This window comes from Solanum tuberosum, unplaced genomic scaffold (genome assembly GCF_000226075.1).
Source record: "Solanum tuberosum cultivar DM 1-3 516 R44 unplaced genomic scaffold, SolTub_3.0 scf00159, whole genome shotgun sequence".
Lineage (NCBI taxonomy): Eukaryota > Viridiplantae > Streptophyta > Magnoliopsida > Solanales > Solanaceae > Solanum > Solanum tuberosum.
The window spans coordinates 306,980-331,182 of NW_006239089.1; the positions used below are offsets into that span (position 1 = coordinate 306,980).

The 24,203-nt window shown below is 36.8% G+C and overlaps 2 protein-coding genes across 5 annotated transcripts; one reads left to right on the top strand and one right to left on the bottom strand.

Moving 5' to 3' along the window:
- LOC102583548 (uncharacterized) lies at positions 1-4,870 on the top strand. The gene is made up of 2 exons (XM_006353834.2): positions 1-553; positions 3,253-4,870. The coding sequence occupies exons 1-2, from the start codon at positions 461-463 to the stop codon at positions 4,570-4,572; spliced, it is 1,413 nt and encodes a 470-aa protein (XP_006353896.1). The 5' UTR covers positions 1-460; the 3' UTR covers positions 4,573-4,870.
- A 643-nt stretch (positions 4,871-5,513) lies between these two features.
- Positions 5,514-23,179, bottom strand: LOC102583876 (U2 snRNP-associated SURP motif-containing protein-like). 4 transcript variants are annotated; one of them, XM_006353836.2, is made up of 17 exons: positions 22,888-23,179; positions 22,671-22,806; positions 22,482-22,527; positions 17,479-17,539; positions 17,246-17,392; positions 16,177-16,293; positions 15,921-16,086; positions 13,979-14,091; positions 13,414-13,485; positions 10,520-10,741; positions 10,092-10,150; positions 9,680-9,764; positions 9,429-9,566; positions 8,925-9,149; positions 8,030-8,829; positions 7,211-7,377; positions 5,514-6,215 (listed from the first exon to the last, which is right to left on the bottom strand). In XM_006353836.2, exons 1-17 carry the CDS (start codon positions 22,948-22,950, stop codon positions 5,989-5,991), a joined length of 2,844 nt encoding a protein of 947 aa, XP_006353898.1. In that variant the 5' UTR covers positions 22,951-23,179; the 3' UTR covers positions 5,514-5,988. The 4 variants fall into 4 exon arrangements, with proteins under 4 accessions (XP_006353898.1, XP_006353897.1, XP_015167029.1 ...); XM_006353835.2 differs by having other exon boundaries at positions 17,246-17,395; XM_015311543.1 differs by lacking the exons at positions 22,482-22,527; positions 22,888-23,179 and having other exon boundaries at positions 22,671-22,755.
- Between the last annotated feature and the right edge of the window lie 1,024 nt (positions 23,180-24,203).

Genomic DNA, 24,203 nt, shown 5'->3' on the forward strand with positions numbered 1-24,203 from the left:
TCTATCTTACGCCGCTTATAAAATGGCACCTCATTAAATTCAACCACAACTCAAGGTCATTTTCGTCATTCCATCTCTTCACTAATAATTCCAACATTATCCACACCCACCCCCTCCCCCTCCCCCCATCTTATACGTAATATAATACCACAGATCTTTGCTTTTAATGTTATTTTTGACCCCACTTTCCCTACATAATTACAAAATAACAGCTAGAGAGAGACTCTACTCTGTTTTTAATTTTTTTTAATTAAACTTTTCCTCTTTCCTTCTTCTTATTAATAATAATAAATAAATCGCTGTCTTTTCTCGATTATTGTGTTTCTTCTTCTTCGAATGTCTCCTGATTTCTTTCTTAATTAGAAAAAAAAAAAGTCCGGCGGTTCAGTTACCGGAAAATCTATCATTCTTCACCGGAGAACAGAATTTGTATTTTTTTTTGTAGTTTGTTTTTTCAAGGATGAGTAGCGTACAGAATACTGTAGATACTGTAAATGCTGCCGCTTCGGCTATAGTTAATGCAGAGAGTAGAGTTCAACCATCTACAGTTCAGGTATATGTAATAATTATGTAACTGTTTGTTCCATACTATGTACTGTAACTTGTAATTATAGCTAAAAGGTAAAAAAGTTGAGTTAACAGTATTCATGATTTTTGTGTTACTTTTTATCTTTTTAGTTTGTTTGTTTGTAATGATTTGATGCAAATTTCATGTTTTTGTGAAGTTGAAGGTATAAGCTTTTTTAAAAAATAAAATAAAATTAGTATTTCTTTTTGTGGACTGGATTGGAGATTTGGTGGTGTGACGGTTATCAGCTGAGATGATCCGAAATCATGAAACGAAGGGGGATTAAAGGAACAGATCGGGTAAAGAAAAGGAAGCTGGTGAAGAAATGATTATTTATGATCGCGAATTATAGTTGTGCACATTGATATAAGATTTTGGGGGAGACGGAAGAGCGTTTCGCGGTGATTATATATGTAAAATTCAGTCCATTGTGAAATTTGTAGCTTCATCTGTAAATCTGTGACCTACAAAAGCCAGTATATTTGTTGAAGGTGATTAGAGAATAGACAAACATGTGGAAGGAAAAGCTAGAGAGAATTTGGATTGTGTAATGGGAGTTCTGCTGCAATCCTCAGGCTTTTAGGGAGTTGATTTCTCAAAAAAACTCTTGCTTTGTTGAAAAAAATTGGAATCAGGAAGAAATTGACTTTTCTGGGATAATAGTTATTAGTTGAATGATCATACGTGAAATCAACCTGCCTTTTAGGATGTCGATTGGGTAAAGATTAAGAAGTACTTTTATCACCTTTTTAGCTAGGATCAACTGGTGGGTTGTGTAGACTGTAGAGAAGGGTGAAGACTTTTTCAGCATCTGGGTCCAGTTTTGGTGTCTCCTTTTTCTCTATCTTGATAATCATTTAACTTTTAAGCAATAAGCAGTTCTCTTTTCTCCTCCGTGATTCTTGGTTCATCACCTATTATGTTACCATCTGTAGTGCTGGATCATGTGATACAGAACAAAGTCAACGAGGGGAGCAGTGCCATGAAAAGAACATGGCATCCAACTGAAACAGCATATTTTCAAACCTGGCTTTAATAGAAGAATTGTTTGGATAAAAGAGAATTCTCTTTGATTCCACAGTTGTTTAACAAGACCTACTGCCCTTTGAAAATAAGTCACTGATTTGAATATTTTGATTGTTTATCTGATAAAAAAATTATGTCTTTTAGTCTAGAGGATATTATATAGGGTTGCCATTGTAACTTCCAGGGAAAAGTTGTTGAAATCTATAGGCTATGTCTGTAAAATAGGAGGAAGATTGAGGAATGAGGAAGTAATTGGTCTGCTTTGTCTGCATCACTAGGTTTAATACAATGTTTCGGAAAATAGTGAATAGGGCCTGCATCATTACATTCTGTTGCATTAAATAATTTACTGTGATTCTTTTTTAAAGTTTCAATTGAAGATATATATTCATACTTGTAGGTTTAGGTTTTCTACTCTATCTTTCTGATATGAAACGGCCAATAGAAAATGAGAGTTTGCTTACGAAATTTCTTGAAGCCGTGAGACTAAATGATTGGTTAATCGAGGTCGGAGCATAGTAGTTGTGATCGAGTCAGTGGAGAGAAGTAGTAGATTATGATTTTCCTTGGAACTAAACTACTTTGACAATATAGCAGTTCTCTGAATGTTGTACAGTAACCACCTCTTCCTGTTCCACTAATCAATTATGATACCCCACATAGCTATAATTGGTTATTGTCTTGACGCCATATTTATATTCTGAATCAATGCTGAAAGTTCGATTGATCTTCTTGTACCTTGTGGGTGTTGGTAAACTCTATTACATGTGGTTGTGCATTTAGGCAGCTTTTCAGCTGAGAAATTGGTGCTCCACTTTTCCTTCAAGAGTTCTTCCTACGGCTAAAGGTCTCTATGTAGCTAGAAAATTGAAACTGAAATACCATCAAAAGTATAGAGTGACTTATCCTTCTACATAAATAAACAAAAACTTATCCTTGTGCACTTGCCAGACTGGCATTTGCATATGCACTTTTTACTCTTGTTTCTTATATATACAAGTTATGATTAGGAAAATGAGGCTGCATCGTTGTGAAAATGGTTGCACTTAAGTTGTGCTATACGACATCAACGTGTTTTTGAGAAGGACGAATACCTCTGCACCCTTGCTTGTTTTGAGCTATGAGAACAAGAAGTGATCATTGACGTCATTTCTGATGTCCAAAGGATGTATTTCTTTGGGAATACTAGCTCTACCCATGTAATTAGATGAAATTGCCCAAAAAGTAGAAAGAGAGGATGTTGATAGTTATGAAAAATTGTAATTGGCCAGTTCTGGGGCACCTTTTTGTAGCCAGTTATTACCATCTTTAACAAGCCTCTTTGGCATATATATTAATCCTGACTAGAATTGTTCAGAGATAATTTAACTAGCAGGGATTTATGTGCTTGTTGTAACATTGAGTATTAGTGTTTTCTACAGTTTGGAGTCTGCTTGTCTTTTTCCTATGAAGATTGAGCAGTGTGAAATTTATAGAACGTCAAGTTTGAAATTCTACTTGTATTCTCTTCACTTGCCTTCTCATTTTGGGTTAACTGACATGGATCTTATTGTGCTTGTTATAATGCTGAGTCTTACAGTTGTCTAAATGTGTAAAATTGTGCACATAATTCTCCTTTGAGGATTTATTATTCACAAACTTTAACTTTTTGGTTCCAGAAGAGAAGATGGGGAAGCTGCTGGAGTCTATACTGGTGTTTTGGTTCTCACAAGCACAGCAAAAGAATTGGTCATGCCGTCCTTGTTCCTGAACCTGCAGCGCCTGGACCTGCTGTTCCAGTTACTGAAAATCCAAACCACTCAGCCACCATTGTAATTCCCTTTATAGCTCCTCCATCTTCTCCTGCATCCTTTCTTCCATCTGATCCTCCTTCTGCTACCCAGTCACCCGCTGGATTACTCTCTCTCAAATCCCTCTCTATCAATGCATATTCTCCCGGTGGGACTGCGTCTATTTTTGCAATTGGTCCCTATGCTCATGAAACACAGTTAGTTTCCCCACCTGTTTTCTCTACCTTCACTACTGAACCATCTACTGCTAATTTTACTCCCCCACCTGAGCTGGTGCATATGACAACTCCACCTTCACCAGAAGTGCCTTTTGCGCAGCTTTTGACATCATCACTGGCCCGCAACAGAAGATATAGTGGGTCCAATTATAAGTTCCCGTTGTCCCAGTATGAGTTTGTGCCTTATCAAGATCCAGGAAGTCCGGGTAGTAATCTAATATCTCCTGGTTCAGTAGTATCAAATTCTGGCACCTCCTCACCTTTCCCTGGAAAATGCCCTATAATTGAGTTTCGTAAGGGGGAGCCTCCGAAATTTCTTGGTTATGAACATTTCTCCACTCGCAAATGGGGTTCAAGGGTTGGCTCAGGATCATTGACACCAAGTGGCTGGGGCTCTAGGCTAGGTTCTGGAACTCTGACCCCAAACGGTGGGATTTCAAGGCTAGGTTCTGGTACTGTGACTCCAAACGGTGGGGAACCTCCTTCCCGAGATAGTTACCTTTTGGAGTACCAAATCTCCGAGGTAGCATCTCTTGCTAATTCTGATAATGGTTCTGAAATTGGGGAAGGTGTAATTGATCACAGAGTTTCATTTGAATTAACTGGAGAAGATGTCCCGAGTTGTAGAGAAAAGGAGCCCGTCATGTCACATTCCCAACAGACTCTTCCAATGGATGTCTCCAATTTGTTAGCCAATGAAATGAAAAGCGGTAGCTCTATGGCCGAAGAAAAAACATATGGATCGCCTAGGAAAGCTTCAGAAAGTGGGGAAGATCAATGCCATAGAAAACACCGGAATATTACCTTTGGCTCAAGCAAAGATTTTGATTTTGACAATGTAAAAATAGAAGTCTTGGAGAAGGACAGTATTGACTGTGAGTGGTGGACAAGTGACAAGGCTGCTGGGAAGGAATCAGGTATTCAAAACAACTGGACTTTCTTTCCTGTGTTGCAACCAGGCGTCAGCTAATGCTTGAGACTAAAGGTTAAAAATCAATGTTAAAACGCACCGATGTTACTGCTTCTGGCAATATAAGCAAGCTGGGAATGCAATTTTCAGGCATAGAATTCTAATTGCAGCAAACTTAGCTTTAAAACTGAAGAATTGTGCAGTAATTGGTGTTTAATTTGGTGCTCAGATAGTCAGTCACCTGAAAATATTCCTTTGAATAAAGGACTTTTGTATACACCATAGAATGAATATGTTTGAAAAGGAGATGTAAATGATTATTATTTCTTAAAAAATGAGAATTTCTCACTTCCAACTTGTTTATGGTATCAAAGTAGTTAAGCAATGGTTGGTGGTAATCTATTACTTACTAGCTTCGTGTTTTAACTTGGGAAAAGGAAAATAAAACCGCTGCATAGATCTCCCATCATTTTGAACAAGTTCATACGCTATCTATAAATGAATTGGGATAATTGCAACACATCCTTCTTTGGTCCTCTCCTTTGCACAACCAGAGTTGTCATGTCATCTTCCCAGCCTGAGAAACTCTTCATTCATCCACCTATGTTCCTCCTCGATCACCCTTAACAACTTCTAATTTCAATGTGAACTAAAACATGAAGATGAAATCTCTCAGCTTGTACACCTTCAGTTCCTCATCTTTTCTGGGTATGTTCATTCCAGAGTTCGAATTTTGGGTTCAATTCTATGGTAACTTCTTTCCATGACGAGGCTTGGACAAGCTAAAGCATATTTGTAAGATGTCTCTCCGCTTCAACTGAGAAGTTGGAGTCTCTCTATGAAAAGATAAAAACATGATATACCAAAATGCATGGTGAAAATCGACTTCCAGGTGCAATTGCTACCCAGATACCCTGAGCATGGTCGACAAGTTGGCTTAATCTTCCTTAAGGCTACATAACAAAGGGGCCATGTAAATGGAAAAACAAATTCAAGAATAATTTGAGAAGATGAACGTTCTACCTCATAACCTTTAATAACAGGGGACACAAGCATGAAGCAACTAACAATACTATCTCAGACAGTACATTAATGTAAAGGGGGTTACATGAAAACTAGGAACCGCTAACCGCTGAAGTCCAATATAGATGGAAGGTACAAAATCTCCAGTAAACGCATTAGCAAATGCAGGAAAAATCTGAAGCATAAAGTAAGATGTAGTTGCAGCCGTTCATGAGATTCTCTGCAATTGTACAATTTGCTAGACCATAGAGCTGAATACGGAAACATTGTTTTCTTTGTGTGGCGCAGAGCATAGCGAATACCAAAATAAGAGGACCGTACTTCCAGGGGCCATTGAGGGTCATCGTGCAACCTTGCCACCCAGCAAAGATAAAATGCTCAAATGCATCTCTGCCGAGGAATGATAGTGCAACTACTCTGGATTTATGGTCATTTTGCACAGTGCATATGTATTCATCTGGCCCGTCTCCTCTCCCTAGATTTGTCTCTATCATGATCATCTCTCTCCCTGCTTCCACTCTTCCTTTCCCTATCACGACGCTTTTCCCTATCACTATCGCGGTCTCTGCTGGAAGATTTCCACTGAGGGCTTCCACTTCTACTCCGACTGCGCTGCCGCTTCCTAGAAGCTTCACGAGCATCGTCTCTTTTCTCTCTCCTCTCCGAAGATGACCTGCCTCCTGTTTTTATGAAAGCAGAAATATGAGACGAGTTGAATACAAAAAAAAATATCAATAACATAACATAAGGTAAAATTGTTATTGTTGTAATAAAAGCTGCCTGTCCAGTATCCTGCTCAACCAGATATCTAAGTCTTTTTTACTTTCTTTTTCAATAACCGAGAAATCTCCAAGAACCAGCTAGCACATAGTACAATGCTCAGTGGATATAGGCCCACGCCTCTACCCTTCTCTACTTGAACACCAAACTTTAGTCTCATCAAAGCTCGGGCTCGTGACATGCGCCTAATCCATACAACAAGCTACCACTAAACCTAATCCTTTGGAGCATCAGATACATAATCTTCGCGTAAATATGATGATGACCAACTCTATCCAGCAATAAGTGATTCATCTTATAGATGCCGAGAAAAAATATTGTTAAAAGGACATTGCATCTAAAACATAATACTGTGACAGCTAAATCCTCACCTAAGTGCTTAAATGTGTGATATGTTATTCGCCTCGTTACATTACAATTTCTTGTACTAACGTCTAACAGAAACAGTTTAGGAAAAATATAGTCTCCTAAGAAGCAGCTTTGTAACCTATGATCCAGAGAATGTCCTCATAGTGTTGTTTAAAGCAGTAAATATTATTTTTTTGAAATTGAAAGCAGTAAATATTAATATGAGTAATAAAACCAGACTGCTTCAGCTATTCTTTACTATAAAATGAAATATACATCAACAAAGGATCTGAGAACTGATCAAAGCAAAAAAATTCTAGGAAAAAAACATTGTAAACAAAAAAGATAGGATTGAAGTATGATACAGCAGTATAAAGCTAAGATTTGACCTGCATATGCAATTAAATACACTTTACTGCTGTTTATCAGCTTCTTCTCTTGAATATTCAACGAAATGGGAAATCACAGCACTAAATGTTGATCTATTGGATTTAATTTTAAATAAATACACGGACATGTCAAACTATTGACAGGTTTAGAGCTTTACCTTTTTTTGATGTATCTTCGCTGAAATTCAATAAACCATATTCAGATTGTAGGCATTGCCGATGGATTTCAACTTTCCTCTCAATTTCATCCAGATTTTTTATTCCTTGTTCTTCAAGAGATTCACGATATTCAATCAATGCAACCTCAAGACGCCTCAGCTTTTGCCTGATAAATTAGTTATGGACCATATCAAAATCCGAACAGGAGAAAAACTGAGGATAGCAAATTGAAAGCAACAGATCCCACGCATGAGGCATAGAATCCCACAAAAATTTGAAACAGAAAGAGAATCTGCAGTATGGAAATAGGGAAGTATCCTAAGCTCGCTCCCAACACTTGGCATATTAACATCCCTAATCCTAAGAATATTATGAAAGTCAACATGCAGAGTCTTTCATTTCGTAAAATTGCACCCTCGTATCTTTCCACAGGAAAACTACTAAAATCATAATGAAGAAAAAAGACATCCATTTGCTGGCCTTGAGAGGGTTGGGAGTATGAGATTCTTTCTTGTTTTCTGGCAGATCAAACTAGAGTAGTTTCTAACTTTAAAAAAATTATCCTTCAATGATTTGAGATACAAAAGTTAGCAGGTAAATTGTAGTAATTTTCATCAAGTTCCTAATCTATAAGCTTGTAAGCAAATGAAGCTTAATCCAACAACAATTTCACTCCGAAGTCGTTCATGTTGATCCTCCAGAACCCAAGGAAGTATCTTCCTGAACTATGGAAGTACTGAAAGCTAAATGGATGACAAGACAATAAGTAACACCTATCTTCGGAAATAATCCCACAAGGAATGCTCAACTGCCCATACCTCAACTCTTCGTTCATTCCACTTTCCGGGTATGCTGAATTGCTTGTGTCCGTTGTAAGCTCTGCATCCTTGATCTTGTTAATCCCATCACCAGCATTCTCACTTCCAGAAGATGAATATGTCAACCCCAGGTCCCTAGAACTTCTCTTTTGTTCATCATCACTTTCATCATCCTCTCTGGCCCATTTAGATGTAGGCAAAATTGTCTCACTTTTGCCCTCACTGGAAAAGTCAATTGAATTATAGTGTGGAGCAGAATTTGTTTGGTGTGAAGATACAGACTCTCTTTGTTTGAGTTGTACGTCATAATCCACTTGACTGTTCCGTTCGGAAGGAGCCATCCTGTCCAACTCAAGGTTGCTATCTTTCCGAGTACTGGGGAACCTAGCAGAACTTGAATGGCTTGCAAATTTCAAATCTTCATCTAGCTCATGACCCCTCTGCTTTTCAGCTTCTTCCAGATAAAGTAACCGAGCAACCATCATTTCCCTACCACCTACGATAGATAAACCATTGTGCCTGCATCGTCTTTCTAGCTCAGTAAGTGGAAGGCTCAGCAGTTCCTTCATCGCAGCTCCTTTGCCAATTGCCAAAGCACCATCTGGGTTAATTTTGCCGCCATCACCTGCATCATCAGAGCTGGCCCTTTGTTCCACGTCAGGTGCATCACCACACAGAGAATGGAAGGGGGTCACACCAGAGTTCCCGGTTCGGAGAAAGGTAGCTCGTAAACCATTGACATAGGCATCCGAAAACAAAAACCAATCAGCCCATACTTGAAGAACTTTCAGAACTCTCTCCTGTAACATGCAAGGAAAAATTAACCACACATTAAAAAAAGGATACAAAAGATGTAGCGAGTGCAGATCAAATGTAGGTGACAGGCACAGCTTACTTTAAGTGCCTCGGCAGTAATTCGCCCTGTTATACTTCGATATAGATCATTGAAGCTTTCCATTATGTCTGGTAAAGAGGCTTCGAATTTGGTGCGATAAGCAGATGCATTCTTCACAGGAGCACTACTATTATGAAGAATATCAGAGACAAGCATGAGCCTAGAAACTTTTGTTGGTATTGGAGTTTCCTTAAGTGTCAACGACTCTGTCAAAACTTCAACAACCTGCAAATTATAATCAGCAGTGCAACTGTGTTAGAATATGCTCATTAATGAGAACCATCCGAAGTATACATGTAACAGATCATGCCAAATCCTTATTTTAATGCTACAAGACAAAAAGATCAGCCAAAACAAGTGTAAAGGGGCAACAAGAAGCATTATGAACATAGACACAACACAGTGCAAAATCAGCAGTTTTGCCTCTGAAAGGTTAAATAAGAAAGAAGAGCTTCATACACAAGTGAGCTATTCGGCTGCTGCATGAAACCAGCTTAAAGTTACCTCTCCAGCAGCATCAGCGTTGTCCAAAGAAAAACCCATTGCTGCTTTTATTTGACTTCTTTCTAGTGTCAATGAACGGAGCATATCCTCAAATTCATCCCTCTGAGCATCAGTCAATGTCCGTTCAACCTCCACTCGCTGAACAAGGTATAGTAGAAACATCAATCACAAAGAAACTTTTATTCAAGTTTCAAAGTCAAAATCCAAACTCTTAAATGCCTTGGAACAGAAAGCTAATCAAAAGGGCATACCCTGCTTCTTCCAGCAGCATATGTGCTCCCAGCTTCTTTTTCATGATCAGCTCCTTTCGGTGTTGATAGAGAGGGTGGTATCCACCTGCATATGTGAATTTGTTATATTTGAAGAAAGAGCACAATATTCAAGGAGAACTTCTAAAAAGGCTGCAGGACTTCATCAAAGCCTTGCAGAACTCAGCAGCCTTCGCAAAAATTGAATGATAAATTCTATTTAGATGATTTCATTCTTTCACAGCAAGCATATCCTCAGGGAAATATCAGTAGAAGCTTCCTAAGAAACTGACTTAAAAAGTGTTGCATTCAGGAACTGACATGCACATGCATCAAATATCTGATACTTCAGCAAGAGGAAAGGTAAATATGGAATGTGTAATGAAAGATGATATAAGTTGGAACAATGCATTACCTCCCACTACCAGTTATCATGATGAAAGGGACTGTCCTCCATCGTTGAAGAGTATCTCCCTGTTTTTTTTTAAATAAGGAAAGAAATTTTTATTAGTGAGGAAAGAAAAGCATAAGACGACAAAAAGTTCAAATTCCTGCAAAGGGTATCAAATGAAGTATTTCACTTATTGATTATATCACAAGTACAATTAGTCATATTGCTTTGCATAACATGGAAAGAGAAACAATAATTGACAAGAACAAAATTCTCGTCAGTTACAATTGTATGAAACTATTGGCTTTTGCCATTGAAACATTGTTTGAAGTATCCACGTGGATTGTAGAAGTGGTCGATGGGGTTATGTCACGAGTACTATTAACTCCATTTAACAGGAAGAAAATAATTGCAGTAACATTCATCCAGACTTTACAGCAGCAGCAAATTACCTGAGCAAAAGAATAGAGCCTCCAAACGTAGTAAGTATGCTCCTTCGAGCCAAGCTCAAACAAGAAACTGAAGAGAGGATTTCCACGGCCTCGCTCCATTATGGCTTGTTCAAAAGCACAACCTCCGTCGAGAACACACAGAGCCATTGTATCAATAACATGGCGAAGATGATCATCCTCTGGTGGAATAACCATAATATCAGGTACATTTGGAGTGAGAACCTGCAGAACCAAAAAAAGCATCAGATGAAATAGGAAAGCGGTGCTTAATAATCATCTTCATTATAGATTGGAGATACTCAAGAATAGTACATGTTTACAAAAGGATGCATCAGAAGACAGGCTGATTGTTATATCAGTCAAGTTTTTCTAGCTAACTTAAGGCCCTACAACTTATCAGAATATCTATTTTTTTGAAACTGAACTTATCAGAATATCTATTGAAAATATTATCAGGATTAGTTATCCCGGGATAAACAATGAAAATGACTAAAACACTCCTCTCAAACCCTTTCTACTAAATAAGGTAGAGTGTATTTTTGTAAACAAGCAACTTCTTAGAAATTATGCAATCCATGTTAATACAACAAACCAAAAGATAACTAATCATGGCACTAATCTCAGTATAACTAATCCCAACATAACTAATCCCAGCATAACTAATCTTAGCATAACATGTCTTCAAACCAAATGACCCCTATATGAATACATATATGATATAACCTGTTTGGATTGACTTAATTCTAAGCCAATCCAAACAGGCTCTTAGTCACAGAGAAAGAGGAATTTCAATATGCATGTGTGCCCACAAAAAGATGAATTTTTGTTGAGATTTTTTTCTTTTAAGATGTTTCTTAATAGAGTGCAAATACAGTATCACTTAACATAAATTACACAAAAATCTCAATAGTTTTAAAAGACTAAAAATTTTAAGTAACAGGAGAAAAAGATATATAAGTAAGATGCTAGTAGCAAAATAGATTAAAAGCTGAAACTTAATTTATTCGAATTGAAGGATAAGAAGAATTCTTTAAATATTTGATATTATAAAAATGTTATACTTTATAAATTCTAATAAGATATTTTAAAACCACACGAAGCGCGGGGATACTACATAGTATTTAATAGTTGATAAATATTTTTTTCGGCAGGAGGAGGGCAAATCTATATCATTTCAAATAGGTTAAGGGGATTTTTTACTCATTAAGTGGAAGGAGGGGTTTTTTGACCCAATAGGTGAAAAGGAGGGCAAATTTGATCCAATAGGTGCAAGGCCGCATTTTTGAACCATTTCTACTATGTTAAGGGAATTTTTGACCCTTCTCCGTTCATACAATAAAAGGTCAATCATACTAACTTCATTTTTTTTAATGAAGGTATTTCATTAAAAAACATCGAGCAAGAATTACAGAATAGACAAAACGGCTCACAGAGGGCCTAAGCAAAAGTTGTTAGCTCCTTTACAATCTTCAAACTAGTACTAGAGACTAGAGTTAACAAAATCAAGATATTGTTCAGTGCTAAATACAGGGGTTAAATTAACCCAACTGAATAGCATAGGTAAACATTTAGCTTTGAGAGAGTGGTTTGGAGTTGAGATCCCATCAGAGCACATACGGTTCCTTTCAGTCCATAAACACCAAATAATAACTCCAGGGATCATCCCTTCACCTCTTGTAGGCCACTCATATGGAATGCGAAGAAATTTCTCAATCTCCTGCTATTGCAATCCTGTAAACTTTTCTTATAAGCATGTGATTTCCTGGCTTTCTCATCGCAGATGGTCAAACACTATAGCATCCCTGTTAGTTACCACTCTTAAGTAAATGTTTCCTCTGGAGTGGCTCCAGCAAGCCACTTGTCTTCCCAAAACCGAATACCCTTGCTATTACCAATCGTGAATCCTAGACTGTAAAAAATTGTTCTTCCACAAACTAACTTCATTATAGTTTGTCACATCTCCAGAGGACCATCAATTCTCTAAGAATCCATATTTAACAGTTATCAAGTTTCTGATCAATACATTCTTCTCCTAGGAAAATCTCCATGACTGCTTTTCAAACAATTTCATATTGAACATTGATAATCTTTGTATCCCTCTTCCCCCGATTTTGTGTCCATTAATTGCATCCAATTTTCGAAATGATACTCTTTCACCCCCCCCTTTTCTTCCCATGGTAAGTCCCTCATAATTTTTTCTAGTCTACCTAATGATAACATGAACATTAGCAACAAAAAAAAGGCCAACAAATTATCTACAGATTCTTGGAATTTAGATCGTTCAGCACTCATGAGTTTTTTGCCGCATAAATTGTTTAAATGAGTTAAAAACAAGCCTCAAAATGTATACTGAGAATTTGTTAGCTAAAAGAAGTAAATTCAGACTTGGTACAAATAAAATTCATGTGTTCACCTAAAAATCAAAATGATGAGCATAAATTGGCAGATTGGTCAAAAACTCAAAATCCTTCCTACTCATAGCACCCTAGAACAGAATTGTTCACAGCTAAACACAACTTCTTTATAAAGTTGCACTTATTTTGTACACTCTCCTCCATGTTTCTTGCCAAACAGGAAATACAGATCAGTCCTCTTTGAGGTAATAAAAGTCCGGGTTTCCTCTTCAGACAGTCTCCTTTTTTATTCAAAGAACAACATACAAAGTAAAATTCCTATTTTATAGATAAAGTATAAGGCAAAAATTATAATTTAAAACGAAGCTGACAAGAACCCTCTCAAATCTACTCCAATAGACCTAAACTCTCTGAACATTTTGCTTCACTATCATGATATCTTTCAATAACAGGGTAAAGAAGAGCTATAGAGATCTGATAATTATCCCAACAAAGAAAGAACGAACAAGGAAATATAGAAAGATCAACTAATCATCATACCAACTCAGAATTCTGGCCTGGAACAGTAGTAACTGGAGGACCTGATGGACCCGATAAGATAACAGTTGCACCCTGAAAACCAAGAAGATAGATCTCTTGAATAAGTACATGAGCATAAGCTGATATCATAAAGAGAAACCAGGAGGTGACAATAGAAAGCATCTCTAGCATGCTGAAATACAGCTTTAACAGAAGCTATTACATGGGAAACATTTTTTTGATGAAGACTATTACATGGGAAACATTTCCAAGGAAAAGGGTGAGATACACCACTACAGGATGTCTATATATATCATATCAACAAATAAACATGCAAGACACAACTTATTCCAACATGAACACATGCTTCATCCCATTGTCTTTGTTTTTAACATGTATTCAACTGATCATACAATATTTTAACATACATAACTCATTTTTTTGATAAAGTTTTAACATACATAACTCATCAAACCATTCACTCTATCACTTATTGATTATTAATACACAAACTCCTCGACTCAACCATTTATCAAATTCTTAACATGTATATAACAGAGCATTGTACTCAAAATAATAGACAAACCTCCTTACTCCTGATAGCCATATGTCCTGGAGGAGGAGCAGGGAGTGCTTGAGAAGGCAGAGAGACAGATTTACCCCACCCAATCTTCAACTCATATTCATAAACAATAACTCCTGGATAATATTAACATGGTTTAGATATCAAAAATACATTATTGCAAAAGATACAGAATATTAAGCAATAGAGCGAGTACACACGGAATAAGTACACATGCTAGCATCCCCATGCTCACGACTAATTAATTTCCAACTTCATGCCATAATTTACATAGGCCATGGAAAAGGCACTTCTGGAATGAGTACATAGCTGAAACTAGAGGAGGCACCACCTAAGAAGCAAAGTTATTGAAGGCTCAGTTGAGGCGCTAATGCCTGAAGCTCAGTAAAAGGCAGGTTACGTGCTTTGCCACACTTAGGTGGTGTTTTAGTCTCAATCCTCACATGCTAAGACATACACCTCATCACTATGACTTTGCCTTAAACAGGACAGCACTTAGTTATAAATATAGCTCGTAAACTATTTTATTAACTGTTCAAAAAGGTTCTGAACGAATATTTAGTGATCAGCAATTAGATATTATAAATTTAGTACAAGAAAGCTAACCATATAAGTTATACTACATTTTTTCCTTCTAAATCAGATATATAAAATGGTTTTTAAACTTTGGACATGATATTTACATCATATATTTTGCTTAATCATAGTTTTTTCAATTCTTTAGTCCAAATAATCATTGTTCGTGTTTGTAGATCTTTTTCCTTATATTACATATATATTTCTAGTTCTCTCTTCACAAGCGCTTTTTCATTAAAGTCAATACTTCACTTGTGCTTTGCACCTAAAATCCCAACAAACTTTAGCGCTTAGCTTTTTTAATATATATAATAGTGGTGTCTGGGTCAGCTTGCGCGCACCTCAACTTCTGCGGTTCTCTTTTGACTACTTCGTGAAGAAGACTATCGACAAAACAAAGAATGTAAAATCACTGATCAAAACCTTGTTCCTTGTGAATATCCTTCTATTACCAAATGTATATCTCAAACAAATAAGGAATCAGAATAGACACAGAACAAGGAGAGGAAATCCAAGAAAAGGACAAGGATGGAGACAGTCAACTGGAACAAATAAGATCAGCAACATTTGTTTGCATGTTTTGATACAGAATATAACAGCCTTGGCTACAGAATTTTCCTCCTTTCTTCTGCTTCATACATTTATGCATTGTAGACTCCACTTGTATGTTTTTCCTTTTCTTTACAGTTCGAAATTTGAATGGGTCTTCTCCACTTTTTTTTTTTTTTTGATAACCGAGAAATCCGTCTGCCCTTTGGACCAATCACAGCCTTCTAAACTCGGTGGATAATGGGCCCGCCCCTCTACCCTTCTCCACTTAAATACCGGGCTTCGCTTTGCATGGTGTGGGGCTTGAACCTGCGACCTAAGCCACAAATCCTCCACCTTTTGCCACTTGAGCTAGGCCTTGGGGGCGGTCTTCTCCACTTAAATACCAGTCTTTCTTTTGCGGCAGGGTTCGAACCCGCGACATGAGTCTATTGTACACATCACACGTTGCGCTCTTACCACTAGAACAAAGCCTTGGGGGCAACTCCGCGTGTATGTTTTTTAACAGACATATATCCTATTTAACTACTTACTGTCATCTTGAGGCTACTGACCACTTGTCATTGAGGATCCTATAACTCTGTACTTTAAAAAAAACATACATAATGTCAACTTGGTCAATCACTAAGAACCTAATGAACAATTCCTAAGCGTCTGAGGGGAAGAAAAAAAAAAAAAAGGGGGGGGGGGGGGGGGGGGAGAAAAAAAAANGGTTCAATAGAAGTGCTCTACAAAGAGGAGTAAGACGATCACACTCATCAGACAAAAAAGAACAGATCAAGAAATAAATTTACATTCAAATCAAGAAGATGAAGCTAACCTTCCATCTCATCCTTTGCAGCCTGAGCATCAGCTCTATTCATGAAAGCTACAAAACCACAATTCCTCTGTCGCCTTCTTTCCTCTTCAGTCCTTGGCCACATTATTTTTACACTTGCAATGGGGCCAAATCTCCCAAATGTGCGCAAAAGAAAATTCTCATCAACCTGCAAGTAAATAAAATAAATAGGTATCACACAAAAGAAACACCTAAAGCAAAAAAACAATGATCTCAAAATTAAGAACAAGAACCTCACCTGAGGTGATAGATTTCCTACGTAGAGATTTGTCGTTTGTGGGTCTCCATCATCAAATGATCCAGGCCTTCCACTAGGATCAAAGTCATCGGGCAGTTCATCAAACCGACTAGATGGCTGAGGAAAGAGTAAGGTTTAAGGATATACAAATATCATCATTATGACACAACAAGATGCCATATCAAACCTCCATTTGGTTAGGCATAACATATTTTAAATCACTATTTTTCCAAGTAAATTGACAAATGATCATTTCCTAAAACATTTTCATGTGTAGACCAGAATTAGACATTTGAGCCATGTTCTGATAGTAGAGGGCTGGGATAGGCCTTTGGGGTGTTTAGTGATCCAATGAGTAGCAGAGCGAGGAGTCTTATATTTTTGTGGATGAAAATGATACAGTTAAAGAAAGGATCATCAAAGATGTAATTGTCTTCCTCCATATAACATATCCATAAAGGAAAATCATCTTTGGATGCGCACAGGGTAACATAAAAGAAATTCATCTTAAGATGGCCAAATGCCTGAAAAGATCATTTTATGTTTCAGATCCCAGATGTTAAGAAAGGGAAATGAATCATAGATGCAAATAGTATGACAAATTGTGATAATGTGATAATATCATAGATTCATAATTGTTGAAGTTTTGCTCTATTTCAGAAACTGATCGTGCTCACTCATAGCACATCAGCAATTACAACAAGATGTGTACATGTAACATATCTTGTGTACCTACTCTAGAAGTGGTAAAGCAATCTTCTAAGTAATGTATTTAACTTCTTTTTTTGAAGACAAAGTAATGTATTTAACTTCTCCAGTTCCCACAAAAGATTCAGATCCAAATATCATCGAGAGAACATGATGTAACTAACTGTCTACAACTTTTTTAATGCACCCAACACTCCTTAAGTTTTAACGCATTCATTCTAAATAGAAGCTATTACAACATACGTTATCATGGCTTTTGTCAAATCTTCTCGGATCTGATTCATGAATTCAAGAATAGAAAACAGAAGATTAAAACAAATAATCTGAACATTTTTTCTTTGCAGATCGTAAATCCACTTACAGCAGAATTTTCAGTATGACGATCACGCCACTGTTCACGGTCTTGGTTACGCCTTTCCCTCATTTCTTGCTCATGTTTCAGTTCCTCCATGAAATTATCAATGTTCCTAGCCTTGCCCTTCTCTTTTTCCCTCGGCTTGTCCTCCTTCTGCTAGAAGTAACCAACATATTTAGAAATCAACTAGTTACAAGTTTACAACTCTTGCACCAAAGAGAATTCAAACACCCACTAACCTTCTTTTCATGATCTCTTCCCTTAGTTGCCATAGGAGGTGGTAAGAAAGAAGGCACATACCTGCAGTTCACAAGATACATTCCAGAATCTTTGCTACCAATAATCTTATCCTTGAACAGTGACAGGACCAATAATTTAAAAGGGGAAGAAGGTAAGAGATAAAGGATCAAAGAGACGTGATATTACAAGTAAACCGTAAGTAGCACCACATGATTACCACCCATGAGTAAGTACTATTTGTCTATACAGAGCAGCAATAAAGACGAGTTAACCATTAACAACACATTAATTTGCACCAATATAACCCCAATTAAAGAAGAAAGAAGCCAATGATCAGCACATTTAATAACAAGCAAAACCTCTTTTAATCAATTCACTGTGTTTCTTCTTATGGGCATAGAAAATTTATTGTTTTTTAACCTATTCTCAGATGTAGGGATATATTATCTTCCCTCACTACACAATTTTTTTAAAAATTGTTCACTGAGTATTTAGGTAGATAGCAAAACCTACCGCAGGATCCGATGGGAACAATAAGGACAACATGGAAATACCTCCAACTTTAGTAGTTAGTTAGCCTTCTTAGAAGAAATACGCAGTGAATGCTATACTACACCAAGTGGCCATTTTGTAGCCAGACAAGGGACCAAATCATAGCGAAATGAACTCAAAATGGGACTAGATTTCATATGCTAATTTGCTCTTTTTGATACTAGTTTGAGTGTAAAAGGACATCAATCCAAGGTTACAGAACCATGGGATAAAGTCTTAAAAGACCATAATGCATTTCTGTGAAAGTAGAAATATGCGCAACCAGGTGGCAGCCTAGTGGTCAGTAAAGTTGGTGTTGATGATGATGAAATGGAAGAAGGTGAAGCTGTTGATTTATCGCTTTCTGCAAAGACAGTCTCTTCAAGTTGTGGATCAACCGGCAGGAAAGATCCTTTAGATTGTTACTTCCTGCAGAACCCTAGATATGGGGCACGGAAAAGCGCTAATAGAAATTTGCATGACGTTGCCACGGATATTTTGAAGGATCGTGCAGTAGCGGCTTTTCCACGGTGGGTGTACAATGCAGGGCTCCCCCTTAATTGTGTCAATTATACAGGCTCCCCCTTAATTGTGTCAATTATACACACTTTTGGAGCCTTCATTGAGGCCTTAGACCAATTTGATCTACGAATGAATCCCCCCACTTCTCATGAAGTTAGAGGTCCTTATCTAACTAAGGATTAAAGAAGTGGAAAAAGACAAACAATTGTGGAGAAGGCATCGGGTAGAATGGAACAAGTTTGGATGTTCTATTATGACAAGTAAGTGGATGGCAAAAGCTGGAAAAATGATTTTCAATGTGCTGGTGAATTCTCCAAAAGGAAGCTTATTTCTTGAATCCATTGATATGAGTGACTCATCCACTGATTCCATCAAAATGTTCTCCTTGTTTCAGAACACTATAGAGAAGGTCAGAGAAAAGAAAGTTGTTCAAGTTGTTACAAACAACACAAATGAAAATGTAAAAGCAGGTGATATGTTGAAGAGAATGTTCTCGTTCATTTATCAGACTCCATGTGCAGCTCATGGTATATATTTGATGTTCGGGAATATTTTCAAAAAAAAGAAAACCTTCTCTACAGGGTACATTTTTACATTGCTCAAAGGCCTTTGTTATTAAATATGAGGATATCCACAAAACAAAAGAACTTGGTGAAACCAGGCAAGACTATATTTGTTGTTGTTTTCTTGACCTTTGCATTGTATGCACATGCAAAAGGACAATTTGAGAAGCTTGTTCATTTCAGAAGAAGAAAAAGTTAGCAAAAAAAGTTATGGGGAAAGAAGTTGCACGCATAACTATTTCTTATTGGAGTAATGCTTTTTATACTCTTAAAATTGGTGGTCCCTTGATTAAAGTACTTTGTTTGGTGGATGGAGAGCAAAAACCACCAATGGGCTATCTTTATAAAGCTACAGATAGGGCAAGGAGGCTACTCAAGCGTCACTTCTTGACCAGCAAAAATATGTAAAGGTATTTGAGATCATTGATAAAAGGTGATTGGATCAACTTCATAAACCTTTGCATGCAGCTGTGAATATTTGAGCCCATCACTATCATTTTTTATTTTTTTTATTTTTTATTTTTTATTTATGACAAGGGAAATCCACAGCTGCTACCCTTTGGGTGTGCACAGGGTAAAACCCGCTCCTATGCAATAGCTCGCAAACCACACAGGAGAGGTAACCCGCACTAACCAAGCCCGGTGCGACGAGCTCGACCTAGAAGGCAAACCCCTAGCTTTCGTTGGCAAGGGGTTTCAAATTTGAGACCTCCAACATGGAAGTCCCAAGCCCAAACCACTGGGCCACCCCGAAGTCTAGAGCCCATCACTATTATGATAACTATAAGAAGGATTTACACGATAAAAAGTGTGGAAGGGATTCCATGGTTGTGTTGGTAAGTCGGTCACCGATAAAGATGTGCAAGATACAATAGCGCATAAGATTAGTACTTACAAGCTAAGTTGCACGGACTCTAGAGTTACAAAAGCTCTCCATCAAAGTTCTAAGTCTAACTTTTAGTTCATCTGGATGTGAGGAGAACTGGAGCATGTTTAAATAGGTAAGAACTAAGAAGAAAGATTTAGTATATTAGGATAATTAAATTATCTCCACAACTTATCTGCAGATTCATACCAAGAAGAGGAATACACTAACCCTAAAGTACCTTAACAAGCTAGTGTTCTTAAAATACAATAGAACATTGAGTCGTCATTATAACACTTGTAATGTAATTAATCCAATTCTTTTGGACAGTATTGATGATGCTAATGAATGGTTAACACGAGTCCCTCAAAATCATAAAGATGAAGCAATTGTTTAGGGAGATTCTAATTTCACTTGGGGTGTTGTTGTACTTGTGGAGGCAAGTGGAGTTGGGGAGAACCATTATGGTTTAAGGGGGAATAACTCAAGCTTAGATAAGATAAGAAAATAACTAGCTACAAGTTTATCCCTAGTAGATGAAGTTGAAAGTGATGATGGAGTTAAAGAAGATGATGATCAATATAATGATAATAGAATAATACAATATTTTGACAACCTTGTAGAAATAGAAGAATCAGAATTAGATGTTGATCCATTAATAGCTTTGATTTTGTTTGTCCTATGGTCTGTGGAGGATTTGGTCATATCTACTTTTTAGTTTTAAATTTGAACTTTTGTTTGTAAATATAGTCTCTATTTATTTTGGTCGTTTTTCTTTTAATTGTGTTTCACTTCAATGAAGCAAGGGCATTGATCTTTTTCTCGATTCACACTCTTCAAAACACTGGGGAGATAGAGGGTCACCTTACCTTAGAGCCCTGAGAAAACTCTAACAGACGTCTCATTTATCAAGATAAGAGAATCTTACTGTTGATATACAAAATTTTATCCACTTTCTCCATTTATATTTGAAACCCATGTTTTCTAATAGTCCATCAGGAAATCCCAATTAACATGATTATAGACTTTCTGTCTGTCTAACTTAAATAAACCTTGATCCTCTTTGTCTTCTTCTAGACCCAAAGCCTCATCCGCTATTAGTAGTACATCTTTTATTTGACTTTCTTTGAAGAAAGTCATCTTGTTCATATCCACCAGCTTCCTAATTACTTGTTTTAGTCTTGACGCCAACAACTTTCCTATAACTTTGTAAATGCTCCTAATTAGACTAATTGGCCTAATCCTTCAACTCTTTCACACTGAAATATTTGTCAATCAATGCACTATAAGTGGAATTTACACACTTAACAAAATATTCATGCTCGTGAAAGTGATCTTGAGCTATCATTACTACTTCCTTGATCATCGTCCAGCCTAATGCCTTATCTCCCACAGGTGCTCTTATTGCTTCCACTATTACTCTCTTCAAAAGCTCTTTGGAGTAATTCGCTTTCCTCTCAATCTAGACATGGACATGCAATTCCTCATCCCCCAATTTGGTTTCCGATTTTGGGTTTCAAAGTACAAAGACTTGTAGAAGTATTTCATGTAATCATCATTCGGCTCCTTTTTTTTTTTTTTGATAACCGAGAAATCCGTCTATGAACCGCTGCCCTTTGGACCATCACAGCCTTCTAAACTCGGTGGATAATGGGCCCACCCCTCTACCCTTCTCCACTTAAATATTGGACTTCGCTTTGCATGGTGTGGGGCTTGAACCTGCGACCTAAGTCACAAATCCTCCCCTTTTTGCCACTCGAGCTAGGCCTTGGGGGTAACAACATCATTTTAAGATAGCATTGGAGATGTTATTGTTTCTTTTTATTAAAAAAAAACTAGTAATGTTATATTCCTCCACATTAAGGTATGTTGGAGATCTCCAAAAAGGTAGTAACAAGCTGAAGTAAGTCTAGATCAAGAAAAACCAGTTACACATTTATTTATTTTTGAAACTGGCAACTTAAACAAACCAGTTACACTAAGACCCGCAAAAGCACGTATACCTTCCTCAATTGACAAAATGTCTTGCTACTGACACTTGAACAATAGGGTTGTTATGCTTAATACTAAACTTGTTGAAGAGATGAAATACAACAAAGGTATCTATTTGTATCGGAGGTTGAATAGTTCTAAAAGAAAAAATAGAAAGATGATAATCAAAATTTTGTTGAAATTATTTGTATGGAAATTTCCAATGTGAACAAACTCCTAATGCAGTATTTCAAGGAAAATTTAGCGACCCCAATCTATAATGGACTTTTTCATAAGATATTGCCATATAGCAGATAATGGAGGCACCAAGTTCCCTCTCCATATACACATAGTACCAACATAATTATCATTTGAAGGTAAGTCAAAGGAAGACTGAAATCAAATATCTAAAGAGACTAACTGACACAAAACAACCTGGAAACATATAAAAGCCTAATAAGAACAGTGATGATCATCATGAGAAACTTGGTATTCAGTATCCTAAATTACAGTAGCATTGCAACATGGTCAATCAAAAGCATTAGTTTACCTACTTCCCTTCTTTAAACCTGACCCCTCATCTTTAGAATTTCCACCTGCCATCCTCGAATGAATAGAAAAGGTCCATATGTTTAATAATTTGTTCATGTAATAAAAAAAAGTCATATTTTATTTGTAAGAATTAATAAAACAAGAATCATAAATATCAAACATATATAGATTCTTGCAACGAACGGACCTTGAGAATCCATCTTCAATTTATCATTTGGATTGATGGTTCCCCCTCTAACAAATGCCTTGGAACCTGGCGTATTGTCCGCTTGGAACGATTCCACAAACTCTTGATACAGACGAGCTGTTTCATCTTCTGCCCTCTGCCAATACAAGACATACATAGTGAGCTAAATGAGAAATCGCCCATTTCCACAGAAAACTAAAATTGCTAAAGTTCATACCTTTTTCTTTGCCTCTTCCTCTTCTCTATGCTTCTGGAAAGGGGTCTTCTTCCGAGCACTCATCTTCTCACTAGATACAACTTCAATTGGAAAGCAGAAATTTGGGTTTCGGTTCAGAAAAACATCAAGAAGAAAGTATTATTCCAACAATTAACTTGAACGGCACTCCTTTTGTTCTTCCAGAATTTTTCTTTGATGAGATTTGTTCTTCCAAAGTTTCTACTAGCCACAAGGGTTCTTCACCAAAAGGACGGCTCAACCCTAGTGGCTTTAGGCCCCAAAAAAAAACAAGTCCTCAAAATGATTTTTGTTTTTGCTTTTTTGGTTTTTTTTTATGATGATTGGATCGGATTTCGCCCACCTTGATTAATTCTACGAAATATATGTCATCTTTCATCCGTAAATGTTTTATGCATGTATTTTCAAAATTTTACTATTTTAATAAAATACGATTGATGTTAGTAAATTAAATTGTATTTATTTTTTACATCTTAATTTGTATAATTGCTTCAATTTAAATTATTCTTGTTTTAGCATTCGTTTTGTAAGACTGTCTTCGATTTTTTGAGTGTCTTCTTAAACATTCAAGCTCAAATTAATTAGATATATTTAAGGGATAAGGGTCTGAAAAATACCCCAACTTTGGTCAGATTTGTTGTTGAGATACTAAACTTTCATGAGGACCTATTACCTCCCTAGATTATTTAATACCGTACTTTTTACCCCTGAACTATTTAATAGTGTATTTTAAAGGTATATATGTGCCCACGTGGACACATTACTATTTATAATTTTGCATTATTTTTTATGTCCACGTGGGCAAATATATATGTTTAAAATACGGTATTAAATAGTCTAGGGAGGTAATAGGTCCTCATGAAAGTTTAGTATCGCAACAACAAATTCGACCAAAGTTGGGTATTTTTCAGACTTTTATCCCTATATTTAATAAAGATTTTGTAACTCTAAATGTCTTCTAAAACATAGTTATCATTATTATATGGGAAAATGCATAAGTACCCCCCAGCCTATGCCCAAAATCCTTGAGACACACCTAACCTTTACTAAGGTCCTATTACCCCCTGAACTTATTTTTTAGTTAATTGTTTACCACTTTTCGGCCTACGTGGCTGAGTCCGTGATTTCACCTATGTTAAGCGCGTGGGTGCAGCTTTTAGACAGCACTGACCAATAAAAATTGGTCATGTGTTAAAATAAGCTTGGAAAAAATAAATATTAACTCAATTGTCTTCTTCTTTATTATTGTTCTTCACTAGTATACGTACCCGCGCGTTGCGCGGCTATATATTAATTTA

Excerpts from the sequence above, each read along its gene's own strand:
- LOC102583876 (XM_006353835.2), bottom strand. The coding sequence starts at position 22,950 with ATGAGTGCTCGGAAGAAGACCCCTTTCCAGAAGCATAGAGAAGAGGAA. Across the intron at positions 17,396-17,478 it reads GAAGAGATCATGAAAAGAAG|CAGAAGGAGGACAAGCCGAG; the intron begins GTTAGTGGGTGT and ends GGTTACTTCTAG. Across the intron at positions 8,830-8,924 it reads TTACTGCCGAGGCACTTAAA|GAGAGAGTTCTGAAAGTTCT; the intron begins GTAAGCTGTGCC and ends TGCATGTTACAG.
- LOC102583548 (XM_006353834.2), top strand. The coding sequence starts at position 461 with ATGAGTAGCGTACAGAATACTGTAGATACTGTAAATGCTGCCGCTTCG. Across the intron at positions 554-3,252 it reads TTCAACCATCTACAGTTCAG|AAGAGAAGATGGGGAAGCTG; the intron begins GTATATGTAATA and ends TTTTGGTTCCAG.